General features: G+C 38.7%; 1 protein-coding gene across 1 annotated transcript in view; it reads right to left on the bottom strand.

Moving 5' to 3' along the window:
* LOC126335847 (glycerol kinase-like) overlaps positions 1-19,863 on the bottom strand; it is a 193,131-nt gene that overhangs the window by 60,197 nt on the left and 113,071 nt on the right. Inside the window, exon 8 of the mRNA XM_049999317.1 lies at positions 3,563-3,768. Coding sequence (XP_049855274.1) covers positions 3,563-3,768 — 206 coding nt within the window. The remainder of the gene's footprint in view (positions 1-3,562; positions 3,769-19,863) is intronic.

Raw genomic sequence — 19,863 nt, 5'->3', positions numbered from 1 at the left:
TTATATAGCTCATGATGCTGCAATGTTGCAGGATGGCTCCCTGTTGGAAGCAGGAGTTGCCTCATATTAACATAACTTATTTATTACCAACCCCCCCATGAACCATGGACCTTGCCATTGGTGGGGAGGCTTGCGTGCCTCAGCGATACAGACAGCCGTACCGTAGGTACAACCACAACGGAGGGGTATCTGTTGAGAGGCCAGACAAATGTATGATTCCTGAAGAGGCCTTTTCAGTAGTTGCAGGGGCAACAGTCTGGATGATTGACTGATCTGGCCTTGTAATAATAACCAAAACGGCCTTGCTGTGCTGGTACTGCGAACGGCTGAAAGCAAGGGGAAACTACAGCCGTAATCTTTCCCGGGGGCATGCAGCTTTACTGTATGATTAAATGATGATGGCCTCCTCTTGGGTAAAATATTCCGGAGGTAAAATAGTCCCCCATTCGGATCTCCGGGCGGGGACTACTCAAGAAGATGTCGTTATCAGGAGAAAGAAAACTGGCGTTCTACAGATCGGAGTGTGGAATGTCAGACCCTTAATCAGGCAGGTAGGTTAGAAAATTTAAAAAGGGAAATGGTTAGGTTAAAGTTAGATATAGTAGGAATTAGTGAAGTGCGGTGGCAGGAGGAACAAGACTTCTGGTCAGGTGACTACAGGGTTATAAACACAAAATCAAATAGGGGTAATGCAGGAGTAGGTTTAATAATGAATAGGAAAACAGGAACGCGGGTAAGCTACTACAAACAGCATAGTGAACACATTATTGTGGCCAAGATAGATACGAAGCCCACACCTACTACAGTAGTACAAGTTTATATGCCAACTAGCTCTGCAGATGACGAAGAAATTGAAGAAATGTATGATGAAATAAAAGAAATTATTCATACAGTGAAGGGAGACGAAAATTTAATAGTCATGGGTGACTGGAATTCGGTAGTAGGAAAAGGGAGAGAAGGAAACGTAGTAGGTGAATATGTACTAGGGCTAAGAAATGAAAGAGGAAGCCGCCTGGTAGAATTTTGCACAGAGCACAACTTAATCATAGATAACACTTGGTCCAAGAACCATAAAAGAAGGCTGTATACATGGAAGAAGCCTGGAGATACTGACAGGTTTCAGATAGATTATATAATGGTAAGACAGAGATTTAGGAACCAGGTTTTAAATTGTAAGACCTTTCCAGGGGCAGATGTGGACTCTGGCCACAATCTATTGGTTATGAGCTGTAGATTAAAACTAAAGAAACTGCAAAAAGGTGGGAATTTAAGGAGATGGGACCTGGATAAACTAAAAGAACCAGACGTTGTACAGAGTTTCAGGGAGAGCATAAGGGAGCAATTGACAGGAATGGGGGAAAGAAATACAGTAGAAGAAGAATGGGTAGCTTTGAGGGATGAAGTAGTGAAGGCAGCAGAGGATCAAGTAGGTAAAAAATGAAGGCTAGTAGGGATCCTTGGGTAACAGAAGAAATATTGAATTTAATTGATGAAAGGAGAAAATATAAAAATGCAGTAAATGAAGCAGGCAAAAAGGAATACAAACGTCTCAAAAATGAGATTGACAGGAAGTGCAAAATGGCTAAGCAGGGATGGCTAGACGACAAATGTAAGGATGTACAGGCTTATCTCACTAGGGGTAAGATAGATACTGCCTACAGGAAAATTACAGAGACCTTTGGAGATAAGAGAACCACTTGTATGAACATCAAGAGTTCAGATGGAAACCCAGTTCTAAGCAAAGAAGGGAAAGCGGAAAGGTGGAAGGAGTATATAGAGGGTCTATACAAGGGCGATCTACTTAAGGACAATATTATGGAAATGGAAGAGGATGTAGATGAAGATGAAATGGGAGATACGATACTGCGTGAAGAGTTTGACAGAGCACTGTAAGACCTGAGTCGAAACAAGGCCCCCAGAGTAGACAACATTCCACTGGAACTACTGACGGCCTTGGGAGAGCCAGTCCTGACAAAACTCTACCATCTGGTGAGCAAGATGTATGAGACAGGCGAAATACCCTCAGACTTCAAGAATAATATAAGAATTCCAATCCCAAAGAAAGCAGGTGTTGACAGATGTGAAAGTTAGCGAACTATAAGTTTAATAAGACACAGCTGCAAAATACTAATGCGAATTCTTTACAGACGAATGGAAAAACTAGTAGAAGCCGACCTCGGGGAAGATCAGTTTGGATTTCGTAGAAATGTTGGAACACGTGAGGCAATACTGTCCCTACAACTTATCTTAGAAGAAAGATTAAGGAAGGGCAAACCTATGTTTCTAGCATTTGTAGACTTAGAGAAAGCTTTTGACAACGTTGATTGGAATACTCTCTTTCAAATTCTGAAGGTAGCAGGTGTAAAATACAGGGAGCGAAAGGCTATTTACAATTTGTATAGAAACCAGATGGCAGTTACAAGAGTCGAGGGACATGAAAGGGAAGCACTGGTTGGGAAGGGAGTGAGACAGGGTTGCAGTCTCTCCCCGATGTTATTCAATCTGTATATTGAGAAAGCAGTGAAGGAAACAAAAGAAAAATTCAGAGTAGGTATTAAAATCCATGGAAAAGAAATAAAAATGTTGAGGTTCGCCGATGACATCGTAATTCTGTCAGACAGGAAAGGACTTGGAAGAGCAGTTGAACGGAATGGATAGTGTCTTGAAAGGAGGATATAAGATGAACATCAACAAAAGCACAATGAGGATAATGGAATGTATTCGAATAAAGTGGGGTGATGCTGAGGGAATTAGATTAGGAAATGAGACACTTAAAGTAGTAAAGGAGTTTTGCTATTTGGGGAGCAAAATAACTGATGATGGTCGAAGTAGAGAGGATATAAAATGTAGACTGGCAATGGCAAGGAAAGCATTTCTGAAGAAGAGAAATTTGTTAACATCGAGTATAGATTTAAGTGTCAGGAAGTCATTTCTGAAAGTATTTGTATGGAGTGTAGCCATGTATGGAAGTGAAACATGGACAATAACTAGTTTGGACAAGAAGAGAATAGAAGCTTTCAAAATGTCGTGCTACAGAAGAATGCTGAAGATTAGATGGGTAGATCACATAACTAATGAGGAAGTATTGAATAGGATTGGGGAGAAGAGAAGTTTGTGGCACAACTTGACCAGAAGAAGGGATCGGTTGGTAGGACATGTTCTGAGCATCAAGGGATCACCAATTTAGTATTAGAGGGCAGTGTGGATGGTAAAAATCGTAGAGAGAGACCAAGAGATGAATACACTAAGCAGTTTCAGAAGGATGTAGGCTGCAGTAGGTACTGGGAGATGAAGAAGCTTGCACAAGATAGAGTATCATGGAGAGCTGCATCAAACCAGTCTCAGGACTGAAGACCACCACAACAACAACAAACATTTATTACCACAACACAAAGCTACTATGACCAGAAAATTCTGATAAAAATTCAGAACATATTATTGAATTATTTATCCAAAGATGCCCTCAATAATAGTTGATCAATCATACTGCATTTTGTACTGCATAGAAGTTGTTTGGGTTTCATCATTAAAATAATAAACTTACTAAAAGTTATGTACATACCAACAGGAATTCCACATATGTCTGCCTGAAGCTGCAGGAGTAGATCATTTTGTGCCATTGTTCCATTAGCTTTCAAAGTTATTAAATTAAGTCCTCTATCCTTCCTCACGGCTTCTAATATATCTCTCACTTGGTAACATACGGCTTCCAAGCATGCCCGAACTATGTGCTGCTTTGTTGTAAACTCTGTTAGCCCACAAAGAATTCTGTTGGCAATAAATTACTGTTTTGTACATATATATAATTTGTGTATATTATTCTGATGGGAGTATATTTGGCTGCATAACAGAAAACACTGTAAACTGACGTTTTGAGACTGAAAATGATTCAGAATACTCACAGGCACATATGGAAACCAAGGATCAATGAACAACAAAAAAGTTAATAATGGCAATAAACAACACAGTGTGTAGCTTTATATGGTCCATCTCTCAAATAGGTAATGTTCATCTGTCATAATAAGTGGAGCGTAGAGTATGGGATTATTGAGGTGTGAAACGTAGTCAGTGCCAAAAATACTCTCTTATTCTTCACACCAATATATGTCAATTCCTTGTCATTTCCCATGCCTACATTTCTGACCCTGTGAGGATAAAATCTCTTCTGTTACCACTGGAGTTAGCCTTTTTAATTTGTGACCAGTAGTTTGTGGAATATTGTCAAATATGTCTGGAATGTGTGATTTTGCATGACTGCCTAGGCATTTTTCTGTCACACCCCTCAAGAATGCACACAACTCAGGGAAAAAGATGTGTGGTCCTACTACCACCTGTAACAAATTAAGTCAAGACTATCGTACTTGCTCTTATACTACTCCTGACATCCAAACATTTTCTTCTTCTTTGGAGACCCTTTTGCTAATAGCATGTATATGATAATTACAGAAAATAACTAATTTCTTATTCATGTTCTTTCTCATTAAAATTTATTATTCACTGGATAGTTTTCAGACGACTGATTGTAATAGAACATTTGATGTTTATGGAAACATTTTCTTCAAAGAAATATTCAAATTTACTATTTATACAAACATCATCATGAAGGTGAAATTTTTCAATGAGCAAATCGTTGTTTATTTCTAAATTAGCACAGATGATTTGTTTTTTCCTTTTTTTTCACTTTCCTATGAACATTTAACTTTTTTCAAATACTTTGTGTTTCAAAAGTTATTTGTATTTCAAAATTTTCATTTTAGGGTAAGTTCAAATCTTAAATTATGATCACTTCTAAATTTCAGTACCACAGTTTCATAGCCCTCATTCTCAATTCCAAAAACGACAACTCTCACTGAAGTAGGTTATTACTTTATTAATTATTCAATTTTACAAAACTTTTTGGCAAGCTTTTGGAATCCCTGTGCACACAGAAATCATCCTTATGAAATAGTAACTTCTATTATGGCCATTTTATAGTTATACAGCTGTTAGTGAATGAAACTTATGTCACTGACGATTGTGTCTTTATTAGTTTTAATTTTCCTGAGTTTTATGTCAACATTCTAAACATAAATTGTGATTTTTCATATTACACACACCTATAACTGGATGTGGGGACAGAAACTTATGCAACCAACATTAAGGAGTTAAAATATGAATGTCCTTGTAAAGCAGTCAGCATCTAGCAACCAGTAGTCTATGTCAGTCAGGATGTGGCACTGGAATCATGCATAAAATATTGTTCATTAACTTGGTGTATGGAAAGTTACTGTGTGAATACATGTATCTGCATCACATTTCACAGTCAGTCAGTCTTCTTGGCCTATCAGAGTTATGAGAATTAAAATATTAGTCTGTTACAAGTGAACTATGTGGGATGAGGCTGGTTAGCATAATTTGCTACTGTTTTTCAAATATCTAGACTGCTGCTTGCATCAGTGTTGATCATCAGACAGATAACAATCAGTGTAAATAAAGAGGAAGAGATGAAACATTAATTGCTACAATGTGATGTACTTTATTTAACATATATTCATCAAATTCATCATTAACTGGAGGATAATTGACCATGAAAGACTATGAGATTACTGAAGGCATCTTCCAGATGAGTTCACTTATAGAATCTCTGAAAGATAAATAAATAACAGATGGTTTTACTTCTAATGTTACATCTGAAACGTAACACTAACGCACATATCACATCAATCACATCATACCTCATTTATAACCTGTTGCAAATGAACTACAATGTTACTATCAGTTGAAAGCTTTAGCAAGGTCACAAAAGATACCACTGAATACCTTCTGAGACTTAATTCCCCTAGAGTTTCATCTGTTAGGCTAAATATAGCTCTCTCTGTGGAGAACCCCTTACAAAAGTCAAATTTGTTAGATGTTAGTAAGTCATATTGTGTCATATGGCCATAAATCCTATTATACACTACTCTCTCAAACACTTTCGGAACACTGACAGCAAAAAGATGGGCTGATAATTGGACAGAACATTTCTCACCCCACTTTTGTGTACGGTCATCACTATTGCATGTTTCAGTCTATCTGGAGATATCCCAGTTTTCACTGACTGGTTACATCAACAGGATAATATGTGACTGATTAAGTCTGCACATGATTTTAAAATCATTTTTGATACTCTGTCATATCCAGAAGATTCTGAGCTTTTAAGTAATGTTATGATGTTTTCACTTTCTTTAGGAGTTGTGCTTTTGAAATGAAGTGCTATATCTGGAGTGATTTACATGTGATTTGGTAGCTCTATGGGTTCTATGGGAGACTGTATATTACGATTCCCTGTTCTTTCAGCTACAGTGAGAAAAATGTTGTTGAAATCTGAGGCTACTACTTTCTGTTTATTCTTGTCTGAACCACCACCAGTGGATTGCAGAGTCCCTGCTTGTTAAGCAGGGCAAATGCATTATGCAAAAAGATTAATAAGTTGAACAACAAAAGTAAAAACCATATGGAACATCATAAAAAGTGAAACAAATAGGATTAAGTTTGGCCTTCCTGATTACACATGTTAGAATTTTACAGTATTTTTTGTAATGTAGTTTCACTGCTAAGTTTGTACTAGCCCTTTGTTCTATATGCAGATCTCTCTTTTTAGCACATGATGTTTTGATGACAGCTGTTATCTACTCTTTCCTTCCACAACAAGCTGATTTCATTTTAATCTGTCCTTGGGGTAAGCAGGCCTCAAAATGTTTGAGAAATAAGTCCAAGACAATATTTGAATTTCTCATGGTGTTAACTGTTTCTAAATACAAGCTAGTAGATACCATATTTATTACTCTAACATGTTTAACCTTCGTGTGGCCATTTATTGTTTTCTACTAGTGATTAGACTGATAATTTATTATGGCTTGTGTTTTTATGTCATTTAATTTGTGGGGTACGGGAACAGATTATTGATCAAGGTCTAGCTGTGCCCATATACTCTTGTTGGGAATGAGACCATCGGGAGTAGGGTGAAAGTTGACAACAATCGTTCCACTTGTTTGACTGTTGCTATTTTAAAGAAAACTATTTTTACAATCACCACATACTACAATCTGACTGTTATTCCTACAAAGTTTTGTAAGAACTAATTCTAGCTGTGAGACTGCAATTATTATGATGAACTGAACTTCCAGTGCTAATCTCAGAGAACAGCTTTAAAAATGTTGTTCAGTGCAGTGTTAAGCCGCATCTATCGTTTGCCATCTAAGAGTATTGTGAATATATCTTACCATCCTACCCTGCCTAGACTTTGCCAAAAAGCCCTCAATCTGACTGAGATATGTTCACTGAAATCAACCCCTTGCAACTTTCGAATCCATATTCATGCTGTATACTTGGCTTTTTTCATAATATTTATTAGTACCAAGAAATAATAATTAATCTATACACTTTCTATTAACCACAAAAAAAGTGAGACATGATTCCAGGTTCTCATCAATAAGATGACTTCTCAATTTAATCTTGATCAGGTTCATGTTCAAAAATGATTGTTCACATGAATACAAAGACCCAAATAAGGCAAGAACAAAAAATGCTAGTTTTTTCAGCTGACTATATGAGTCAGAAATGCTGTAACAGATGTTAAAAATCAACACATATTCTCTCACCAGGTCATTCAAAGGAGACCACTACTGTAGTAATCTAGGTTCACATTTATTTGTCTCCAGTTTTTCTTTATCATCACAGAGATTTGCCAAGTTTGAGTCCCATAATTCTTTGTTTTTTAAATTCAGCTATTGCATTTTAATATCACTAATGTTGATATTATGGGAGAAAAAATTAATTTTAGTACTGTAGCATTAAGAGCCTCTTTTCTATAAATAAAGGCCATTGTTGCTTTGCTGTTTCTGAATTCCTGAAACCTGATTAAACAACCTTCCCTCATATTTAAAAATTATGCTTTTAAATAACTAATGTAAATATCTGAAATGTTTTCTTGGCATCATTTCAACAGTTTCGGAAAGAGATAATCAAAGTTTCTCTTTCAAAATCTTGTTCAAAAAGAAAAAGAATTTTTGAAATGTAAAAACTTCTTTCAACATTAGAAAAATTCTTTCCTGTCCCCTGTACTTGATGATTAAGATAATTTACATGAAACAACACATCTACCATAAGATAAAATTTTTGGATCCACTGATCATTCATTGGCTCTGGGTAATAAAAACCCTTCTCAATTAGGAATACAGGAAGCAAAGCTGTTCAGAATGTTTCCTCTTGGTAACCAATGTATTCTCCAATTCAATTAAAAGTTCTTTAAATTGACACTGATTAAGACCTTCAGCTGTAATTGGCCATCTTCATCAAGAATTCCCTACCTTTGCACATTTCTTCTGTAACTGTCTGCACACAATGAGCTTCTTCATGAAGAGTGCAACGGTAAGTATCTAGTGAATAGTTTTTTTCTTTCAAAATAGCAACAAACTCACTTCTGGTGCCAGTCAAATTTCCTGTCTCTCTTGTTGACACTGGGGCAATTTGAATCAGTGGAATATGGTGCACTCAGTTAAAGCATTTGCTTGGCAAAAATCCTAAAAAGTTATTCTTTAAGACATGCAATTGAAATAAATCAGACAAAAAGTGAAACTTACACTTTATCATTCATGTCACAACAATTGCCAACTACTATTGACAGAGCTGAATCCAATTTAAGATCTTCTTCAGTCTGCTGGTTTGCTATAATTGACATTATGACTGCTCCAACTTTCACTGTTTTAGCAGGGAATGGCAACTCCTCATATTTTTTAGAATATCTGCTTTGTTCTTAAAATCACAAAATAACTCTTCAGACACATTTAGAAAAAAAAACTTTTTGTGAGGGGCTTTCATAAAGGAAGTAACACATTATTGTGGCAGACCAAAAACCTTTTATAGAATGCTACATTACACTTCAAGGTGACTCACATAAATGACACTATTTTTCAACACAATCACTAAATCTCTGTAAACAACAGTCAGAATATTCTACCAGTCATTCAGCTCCTTGATGATAGAAATCAGGTATTTGGTCATGGAGAGCCATTTGAGAACTGCTGTGTGTACATCCTCATTGCAAAAAATATGTAACTGCTGTGAATCAGTTGCCCAATGGTATGGACATTTTCATCTGTCATTGATGTCAATCACCTTGCTTCCCAATCAGGATCACCAATCTCTGTGTGGCCTTGTTCAAATTACTGGCATCATTCCAGTACAGCTGACTGTGTCCGCCTGCTTAGCTGGGTGGTAATGTGCTCACCTCCCATTCAAGTGGGCCTGGGTTCAATCGCTGGAGGGGTTGGAGATTTTCTCCACTCAGGGACTGGTTGTTGTGTTGTCTTCATCATCATTTCACCCTAATCACCAGTGCACAAGTCACCCAATGTGGAGTCAAATGAAATAAGACTTGCACTTGGCAGCCGAACTTCCCTGAAAAAGGGCCTCCTGGCCAAAGATGCTAAATGATCATTTCTATTTCCAGCTGACTGTGACACAGCATTTAGTCCATACAGCATTGGAATTTCATGATGACTATTTGTAATTTAGATGTTTTTCCCACACGAATCATACAGTCTTGAGTACTTCAACTTTGAAATATACTTCCATTTGTTACAGCACTTCTTTCCCATACTGTGATACACCTGTTATACATACTGTAGCAGAACTGTGTCTGCAGGAAACCCAGAACATTCGGTCTCTCCTGACAATGCACCATGATTGATGGGCAAATGTCTTAGCATGAGGTGACACATGAAACTTATTTTTGAGGTGCCCTTGCAGGGTTGACACAAGTTTCGCCAAGTAAAATTCCCTGATATTCTCCTGATTTCCAGACAAGTTTTGTCATTTTTCCCTAACAATATTGAGATCTGAAAAATATGTAAGAATTTCTGTATTTTTCCTCTGTGTGAGCAAAAATTTTAAGTACTACCATCAACATATTTTGTAATGAACTATTTTAGGTGGAGAAAGCAGGCCAAATGGTATATATGTTTCATTAAGACCACTGTTGTTATTTTATTTCAATAAAACGGAACACATTTGGTGACAAGAATATGCATTTCCTTGGAGTTGCAAGACATATTTAAAATACCTTCACTGTTTTCAGAAATAACCTCAGAAAAAGTAGACCTCCTGAAAGGAGTGTATAAGGCAGGAAAGCGTTGTGTGAACCCAACACTACAGGTGACCACCAATAAAATGTTGAATCTACTATGTTCGTTATTTTCGGTTATTACCCACTGTGCAACATGCTTGTCGTGAGACAGTTGCAATTCTTCAAATCCATTGCCTGTGGCCTCTGGCCTGCCAAGGATCACTGCAGTCCTGGGTCGATGGATAAAGCACAAAAATCTGCTTCATTACACCACACACAGACAGATGTGGCGTGCAGACATATCACTGAGACTAGATCCAATGGGCAGGGCCTGCACATTAATGGTAAACGACGATCTACAGATTGGCAGGACCGATCCGTTAGAGGTACCTGCAGAAATGGCCTGTGGTTTTTGCCCGTTATGGAAATTCACTCACATGGCCAGCAACTCACGTGTCACAGACACCATATTGATGAAATGAGACCATGGTGATCAATCTATGCTACGGATAACTTGTGAAAATACTCTGAGAATCAATAGTAATGAGTATAGGTAGCAACTCACCATAAAGATGATTGCTGAGTCCCAGATAAGCAGCTAGAACAATAAATCACACTCTCAGAACTAAATTTTCGGCCATAACCATTGTCAGAATACAAGAGCATAAAACTCATGAACAAATGACCACCATCTCAGGCCACTGCATCTACAGTCTCTCAGAATCAGATCCAAACAAACCACTCCTCATGCCTCCCTCCCTCTCATCAGCAGCTGTTAGGCTAGTAGTAAGAAGTGGTGGCTACATTGACTGCAAGCTGGGGGCAGTGGTAAGAAGGGGAGAAGCAATAAGAATGAGGGAGTAGAGAAACTTCACTTGTACTCAGCTGCGCCCAGCCAGCAACCATGTGTGACATCTCAGTTAACAAACCATTTTATCTACTGAGTCAAAAATGAGATTTTTCCAGTGTGTTCTTTTTTTTCAAATTTCCCTTATATCTCCCTGCTTTTCCTGACACATTTGAAATTCCCTGTTATTCCCTGATTTCCAGAACTTGTGTGCAACCCTGCCTTGTATATATTCTCAGTCTCTATATGGTTTTTATTTATTATCAGTCTCTAACTATAAAACTTGCTACATTAAAATTGTTCAAAGATTGTATTCAGTAATTAAACGGAAAATTTGATTTTTCTTGACTCTTCTGAAGTTTCTCAAGTGCTGTCTTCCTTGCAGCACCAACAGGTACTGAATCTATTCACCAAGCGGCGACAGAACACACACATAAAAGAAGCTTGTAATTAGGCAAACTTTTGGAGCCAATGGCTCCTTCTTCAGGCAGAAGGCATGAAGGGGAAGGAAGAGGGGTGAAGGAAAAGGACTGGAGAGGTCTAGGAAAAGGGGTAGATTTTGGGAATGTCACCCAGAACCACAGGTAAGGAGAGACTTACCACACAGGATGAGAAGGAAATATTTTTATTGTTGTGGACTGCATTGGACAAAATTTGAAAATCTGAGCACTTAACAGTGGAAGACACTGTAATGCGCAGGACAAAGATTACTGTTTAAAAATTATACATGAGTTAATAAGAGTGAGAAACTAAGTGCACTGTAAGTACAGATGTGGGAGGAGGAAGGTGTAAAAATATATAGGTAAGACAATTAAAGATGTAGAAAACTAAAATGGAGTGAAGAAAATGGTAGAGACAGCAGAAATTAATGTAAATTAAGGCCAGGTTGATGATGAGAACCAAGGACATGTTATAGCGCTAGCTCCCACTGCCAAGTTCCAAGAAACTGGTGTCTGGGGAAAGAATCCAGATAGCAGTTATGGTGACATAGGCGTTGAAGTCATGACTATTATGCTGTACAGCATGCTCTGCAAGAGGATATTGCATGTTGCCAGTATACACCAGATGCCTATGTCCATTCAGCCTAATTGATAATTTGGTGGTAGCCCTGCTGATGTAAAAGGCCAAACAGTGTTTACATAATAGCTGTTATGATGGGTGTTGTTTCATAGGTGGCTCTCCCTTTGATAGTATATGCTCTGCCAGTTACAGGGCTGCTATAGCAGGTGGTAGGAGAGTGCATAGGGCAAGTCTTGCAGCAGCGACAGTCACAGGGCTAGGAGCCAAAGGGTAGGATGCAAAAGGAGTATAGGGCCTGACAAGAATATTCCAGAGATTAGGTTGGCGACAAAAAAGTGTTCTAGGTTGTTGGGCAAAATTTCAGACAGAATCAATCTCATTTCAGGGCATGGTTTTAGGAAGTCATAGCCCTGTCAAAGCAGCTGATTACTACGTTCCTGACCGAGATAATACTAAGTCACCAGTAGTGTGCTCCGAAGTTGTTTTTTGGAGGTATCAGCAGTATCAGGATTCAATATGATGGCCTGGGAAATCTGCATTTGAACTAGGCTGGTGGAGTAACTGTGTGCAGTGAAGTCTGAGGAGAGAATGATGGTGTATTACTGTAAAGAGTCTGCATCGTTACGTTTGCTTCGGATGCCAAGGCTGTAGGAAAGGGAACGTTTGACATGGAAATGATGGCAGTTGTCAAAATGTAAGTACTGGTGTCTGTTGGCAGGTTTAATTTGGACAGAAATGTGTAGCTGGCCTTTGGTGGGGATGAGACCAACATCAAGGAAAGTGGCATGGGAGTCGGAAGAGGGCCATGTGAAATTTAATTGGGAGAAGGTATTCAGAGATTCCAGGAATTTTAGAATGTCAGCCTCACCATGAGTCCATATGGTAAAAATGTTATCAATGTATCTAAACCAAACCATGGGCTGAAGACTTATGGATCCCAGGAAAGCCACTTCCAAGCAACCCATGTAAAGGTTGGCATAGGAAGCAGGCATCCTGGTTCCAATGGCCGTACCCCTGATCTGTTTGTATGTGTGCCCCTCAAAGGCGACATATTTGTTGGTAAGTATACAGTTTATTAAGAGAGTAGGAAGGATGTCATAGGTTTGGAATCAGGTGGGCGCTGACTGAGGAAATGTTCAGCAGCAGACAGACCATGTATGTGGGGGACGTTGGTATAGAGGGGGGTGGCATCAATGGTGACAAGCAAGGTTTGTAGTTGGAGTAGGATTGACATGGGTTTCGGATGATCTAGGAAATGGTTTGTATCTTTGATAAAGAGGGGAGTCTTTGTAGTATGGGTTGCAGGTACTGATCAACTAAGATTGATATAAATACAGTGGGGATGAATGGGCATAGGCAGAGGGTGTATACTGGAAACATGCAACATCCTGTTGCAGAGCGTGCTCTACAACATGACAATAGTGACCTCGATGCCTGTTTCACCACATGTGCATTCTGTACTTTTCTCCCAGACACCAGTTTTTTGGAACTCCAGGGTGGGAACTAGTGCTATTTTTCACTGCCTCACTCCGGCTCGTCATATACAATGCACTTAACTTTTCATTCTTATTAACTCATGCATAATGTTTAAGCACTAATCTCTGTCCTGCATATTATCCTGTCTTCCACCTTTAAGCTCTCAAGTTTTCAAATCTCATCCAATGCAGCCTCCAACAATCAGTCTTTCCTTCTCATCCTGGGTGGGATACCCACAGTTCTGCGTGACTGATCCTAAATCTAGCCCCTTTCCTAGACCTGCCTAGTCATTTTCCTTCATCCCTCTTCCTTCCCCTTCAAACCTTCTGCCTCTGGCTCCAAAAGCTGGCCTAATTACAATCTTCTTTTATATGTGTGTTCTGCTGCCACTTAGTGAGTAAATTTTTCATCTACCCAGTTAAATTATTCTGTCAAAAACTGATTCTTTTTGTTGTTACAACAGGATACTGAGTGCTAAGTGACATATGTTTAGTACAATGTGTCCAAGTTTGAGTTCTTGTTAGGAGATAATTGTGCTCTGACAAATAACACAGGAATATGATTTAACTTCTGAATAAACACAATACTCTCAATCTACTGACCTTTAAATTCACTGTTTTTGTTTTTCATTTTTCTTTGCTTCATCTTTGTAGCCATGTAAAACAGGGCACCTAAAAATGTTGCATTTTATAGTAATTAAGCCACCAACAAACAATAATTACACTTAATAAATTCATAGTTTGCAGCTGAGTGGAAAAATACAGACATTTTTATGCTTCCAGTACATATTTTTGTACCACTGCACAATGAGACTGCTAACTGATGGCTCACTTATCTCATGCATGAACTGCACACACAGGCCCCTCACACTTAGGATAACTGGAACATCATAGACCCCCAAATGTTCAGAATGGTTGTGAGAATAAAAGTGTCTCTGGAGGGGGAATCTTGGAAGGGAGACAGGTGGAACTGTCAACCACAAGGTGTGAATTTTAACAACAGTTCTAGGGTTTTCTGTGGGGACACATCCTTGGTAGCAATATGTTGCAGAATAGGATTGAAAGATACTACTTGATGATACACATTGACATTTTATCTTTCTGGAAATTTATGTGAGTGCCTGCACATGATATTTTGTAGAAGAGCTATACTCAAGGAACCGAAGAGCCACATGTGGCTTCTGAGCCATGGTTTGTCAACCTCCGCTGTAGGCCATAACTCCTTTTCTATTGACAAGTACAAGTGCTTTATTCATCTTTTTACATGTAATCATTGTTGTCAAATAAAAAGATTCAATAAATGTTAATAAGTACAAGAAAATTCCAGATACATTGTATGATTACATAAATGATAGTACTAATAAATAATTACATACTATATGACTTATAAGATAAATGCACTGTATAATCTACTCATGAGATGCACCATATACTTTGACAGAGGTGTGTAAATGATCCACATAAAAGTCATATAAATGTAAACATTTGTACAAATGTGCATTTTTAGTATCTATTATTCATTTTAAGAACTATTAAAATCAGTGGAGCATTTTGTGTGTGAACATGCCCATTGCACAAGGTGTTTTCCATCTGTATATGGTTATACTTTTAAAAAAGACCATGTATAATGTGCTGTGTATTCTCCACTGCAATGACAATGGGTATGCGTAATAAACTCATAATGGAATATGACTTACAATCAAAAAACTTTTTTAAGTCTATGCCAATGTGTTATGTTATGGATCAGAAGATGACAGTTTTAACTATTGAAACTAGTCATCAATAATAAATATTAGTTGTTATGACCTTGACTATAAAAAGCTTTTCAAGCTAAATATTTCTCAATAGGAGAAATTTCAGACAAGATTTAACAATATAGAAGCAGTGAAATGAAAAGTGATGGAGGTTCTAAACGAGCTGACAGAAGCAGACATCCAGCACTGCTCTAAACAATGGAAAACTCATATGAAGCGTTTCAGGGATCGAGAAAGGAGAGTACATTGAACTTTGTAATGTAATTGGTGGTCAATAAAATATCTTAGAGCACCAGCCTGGTTATCTAAATTCTATATCTCATATGTAGTTTTATGGCAACAGAAAATGAAACCAAAGGGGAAGAGGAGATAAAAGAGCACATCACCTTCTTACCATACATGCATGACTTCACTGAACCTGTGGATAGAGCTCTCTGCTGAGAAGGCAAGAAGCCAATCTACCAAAGAAGCAATGGAATCAGAGACATGCTAGGGTACATGAAAGTTGCTGATGACAATCTACACATGCAGGGAAAATTATGAATGATGAATAATATACACTGGTCATACAGGGTGACCTAAGAGCACACATTTCACACAACATAAGAGGCACTTACAGCTCAGACATGACAGCAAATCAGATGTACAGTACCACATAAGTGCAGAAAAACTACAGGTGCTACCTAGGTGGCTAATTACTCTTAAAAGAAAAATAAAAGAGGCCTTTGATACGGTGAAGCAGTGTGCCAACACGAATCACCATGATAGATACAGGCTCACATGATCTTTACTGTCAGCAGTTGTCATGCTATGGGCCAAAGTGCTCCCAAGGTCGGTACAAAAGGTTTGGCAGTAAATGTAGTGGCTGAAGGCACATATCACACTGGGTTGTCTCATATATGACCAGGGTTCATGGGAACAGTAATATGTCATTGTGCAGGCTTGCATCTCATTCACCAGCACTAACTAATAGGAAATAGAATAAAAAACTAATATCAGAAAGGGTATCAGTTCTCATCTCTTTACTTCCATCATATAGTTAAGAGCTGATTTGAAATGATGTGCTACACCAACTGATACTAAGGAGCAGGATGAAATGGCATTATACAAAATCTGAATCTGACACTGGCATAGTTATAAATATGGAGGCTATTTGTAACAGAAGCTGAAACACTGGTCTATACAACAAAATGAAAATGTTTTTACATACATGTAAAAGCTTTATTGAAGATAAGGGCTATGGAAGCATATGCTCACACATATCTAACCTGAATGGACAAAAAGTCTACAGAAACATTTGCCTCCACCCAGTCATGATTTAAAACCAATTCTCTTCATTCTTCTAATAAGATATGCATAAGAGTGGCACTGAAGTTTAGAAAGTGGGGGGTAGGTACTTGCAGAATTAAAGCTGTGCTGCCACCTTATGAGATGTGCTTGGATAGCTCAGTGCTTGCAACAACTACCCTTGAAAGGCTAGGTTACAGCTTTGAGTACCAATACACAACCAGTTTCAATATTCCAGGAAGTTTTGGGCGCTAATTATATCTGGACATGAGCCTGCAGTCGAGAAATTTCTCAGTTAAGATACCACTGCAGTTCACACTATTAAAGTGAACATATTTGCCTAGCAAACTATTAATTTTAACAACTTATGCTCTGCAATCTGGAATACAGCAGTTTTTCCAAACAATATGCGACTGCCTCCAACACAGTGACTGCAGAACAATAAAATTCTTCACAGACAGAAAAAGAGGAAATGCTTATCAGTTATATGCTGAAAATGTTTCAGCTGTTCTTGTACAGTAAAATAATTTCTGTTATTAACTAATCACTAACATTTAATAACACTGTTTGGACCAAAAGCCAGGTTACCACTGAAAAAGTCCAAAGGCTACAATGGTGATAATTATTTTAAGATTATCCTATTATCAAATTTTGAACTCGCTAACAAACTTGTCAGAATGGATCATTATTACAGCTTCAAATGGGCATGGGCCAGTAAGTAAAGTATCATGTTTTTAGCTAGGCAGTGGAGAGATCTGTTGAGTCCAAACATTTCTGGTGACCACAGCTGCCAATGGAGTGAGATCAAGCATTCATTCTGCATAAAGTATCAGACACATTCCAAGTTTTCTTGCAATGGACAAATCCAGAGTGACATTTGGCAGTGTCTTCACATAGATTTTTACATATCTATTATTACACAGTACATAACTCCATATACTTCACCTATAATTAAAATTATTATCTGCTATTCTGATTCTCATCACCAATGCCAAAGTGGCAATTTCAGTTTTGTCACAAGTACAATATTTGCAATTGAGGGGTTACTCCAAGTGATAACATCAGTTGATGGTCTGCAGTTCACAGTTGGAGTACTTAAAAAATTTTGTGAACAGAATGGAGTTAGACACGTACTTGCTCTGCCATCTCACCTGCAATCCTATGGAGAGGCCAAAAGACTGGTTAGTGCCTTCAAGAACTACATGCAGTTGCTGTTCTGCACTCACTTAAAGATGCAACTCTCATAACGTTTCTCACTAAACACAGGTCAATTTCAAGATGCAACTAGAGTCCTGCAGAACCATTACACAGCAGGGAATCCCATGGTCTGCTAGCCACCATATGTCCAGGCAGCAGCAATTTTAGAACAGATCTATAGTCAGTACATACTTCTTTTGTGCCATCCAGATTGGGCAGGAGGGCCAATGTCCATAAGCAACATCCATGTAATGTAGAGGCTGAGAGAAGTCACCAGTGGAACCATCAAAATCAGCTGTGCTGCCCCCCTTCCGCATCAGGTTGCCATTATTTTCCCATTTTAAAAATACATGTAAATTATAAAGTTCCAAAACCTTTTACAGCACAAAGAAGAAAATGCATAAAATTATTGAAAAACTACCTGTTGGCTTCTGTCTCGGGTTCTTCGGTCGACGTTCATCTAATGATTTTTCTGACATTTTGCCAGCACGAGTGGCTGAAATTGTCAAAGCTTCACCCTCCATTGCCGGTGGTGAACTGGAGCCGAGCTCGCAGCCGCAGACTATATGTACCTGGCGCGCCAACGTCCGAGGGCTTCTCTGCGGTCATTTCCGGTGCGGTTCTCCTCTTGCTACCTAAGACGGTCGTTCGCTGCAGTACGGGAAGCCAGGATTCGTTTACCTTAAGGCTTTCCTCTTTCTTGTTCAAACTGTTTGTGTGTTTTTGTATTTCTACAGCTTCTCTGAACAAGCATGTGTGATGTGCTTCTCTACAGCCAGAACTTCCATGTCGGCAAATTTTATTACATGGTCGCTCTCATTCAGTGCGTGCTCTGCCACGGCCGATTTCGCCACCTGCCCCAACCTGCAATGTCGCTTATGCTGTTTGATCCTGGTGTTAATGGATTGTCCATTCATTCCGACATAAACTTTTCCTCATGTGCATGATATACGGTATATCCCTGACATTGCAAGTGGGTCTCTTTTTCTCCTTCGCTCATCTAAGACACTCTTTGATCTTCCTTGTCAGTTAGAAAATCATCTTTACACCATGTTTGTGCAATATATGGCCGATTCTGTCCATCACTCTGGGAATGTATGGCAGAAAGGCAATACCTGACATTTCTTTTTCCAGTTCCTTACTTCGCCGAGTGTTTGGCTCTGTTACACTTCTAATATAATTTGTGGAGTACCCATTGCTCCTCAGGACAGTTGACAGGTGTTACATTTCTCGTTTGAGGTGTTGCGGCTCACATATTTGTCCCCTTCTTGTTACGAGCGTACTAATCATGCCTCTTTTCTGGCTCGGGTGGTAGTTTGACAGTTTGTGCAGGTATCGGTCTGTGTTTGTCGGTTTTCGATACACGCTGTGCCCCAGCTTTTCGCCATCCCTTGTGACCAGCACATCTAGAAATGGCAGTTTCTTGTCCTTTTCTACTTCCATGGTAAATTTTATGTTGGCACGGTAGCATGGTAGCAAGAGGAGAACCGCACCGGAAATGACCGCAGAGAAGCCCTCGGACGTTGGCGCACCAGGTACATATAGTCTGCGGCCGTGAGCTCGGCTCCAGTTCACCACCAGCAATGGAGAGTAAAGCTTTGACAATGCCAGCCAATCATGCTGGCGAAACGTCAGAAAAATCATTAGATGAACGTCAGCCAAAGAACCCAAGACAGAAGCCAATAGGCAGTTTGTCAACAAGTGGCCACGAAAGCCTTAACAATTTTGCATAAAATTATTGCCTACCAAGGAATATATTACTGAATGCAGCCCAAGCTATTGGAGTCAGACTGCTGCTCTGGCCACATTAATTTGTTTACTTATTTATCAGGTTCCATGGGACCGTGAAAGCTAAAGTTCCTTGGTCATGGAATGAGCCAAGTCTTCAAACATACTTTTTCTGTACTATAACCATTGGAAAACATGTTGGTAACATGGCCACTTTCGCAAGTAACTGATTAGGTATGATCCAGTACATCACTTGTTTTACAATTACACTCATTAACAGCTACAAAAAATTGTTTGTGCACTCCACTGGTTCTCTTCGACATGATGCAGTATGGTCTCTTCTAGTTCAGGTGTGTGGTGTCTCCTTGGACCAACACAGTCATGCCTGCTGACAGTGAAGGTACGCTTTCTCAAAGCTGTTGTATAACTGAGGTGAAAAGTGTATGCAATAGAATCAGACATTGTGAA

This window comes from Schistocerca gregaria, chromosome 2 (assembly GCF_023897955.1).
Source record: "Schistocerca gregaria isolate iqSchGreg1 chromosome 2, iqSchGreg1.2, whole genome shotgun sequence".
In the NCBI taxonomy this organism is placed as follows: Eukaryota; Metazoa; Arthropoda; class Insecta; order Orthoptera; family Acrididae; genus Schistocerca; species Schistocerca gregaria.
This window is presented reverse-complemented; position numbering and strand designations above follow the sequence as displayed.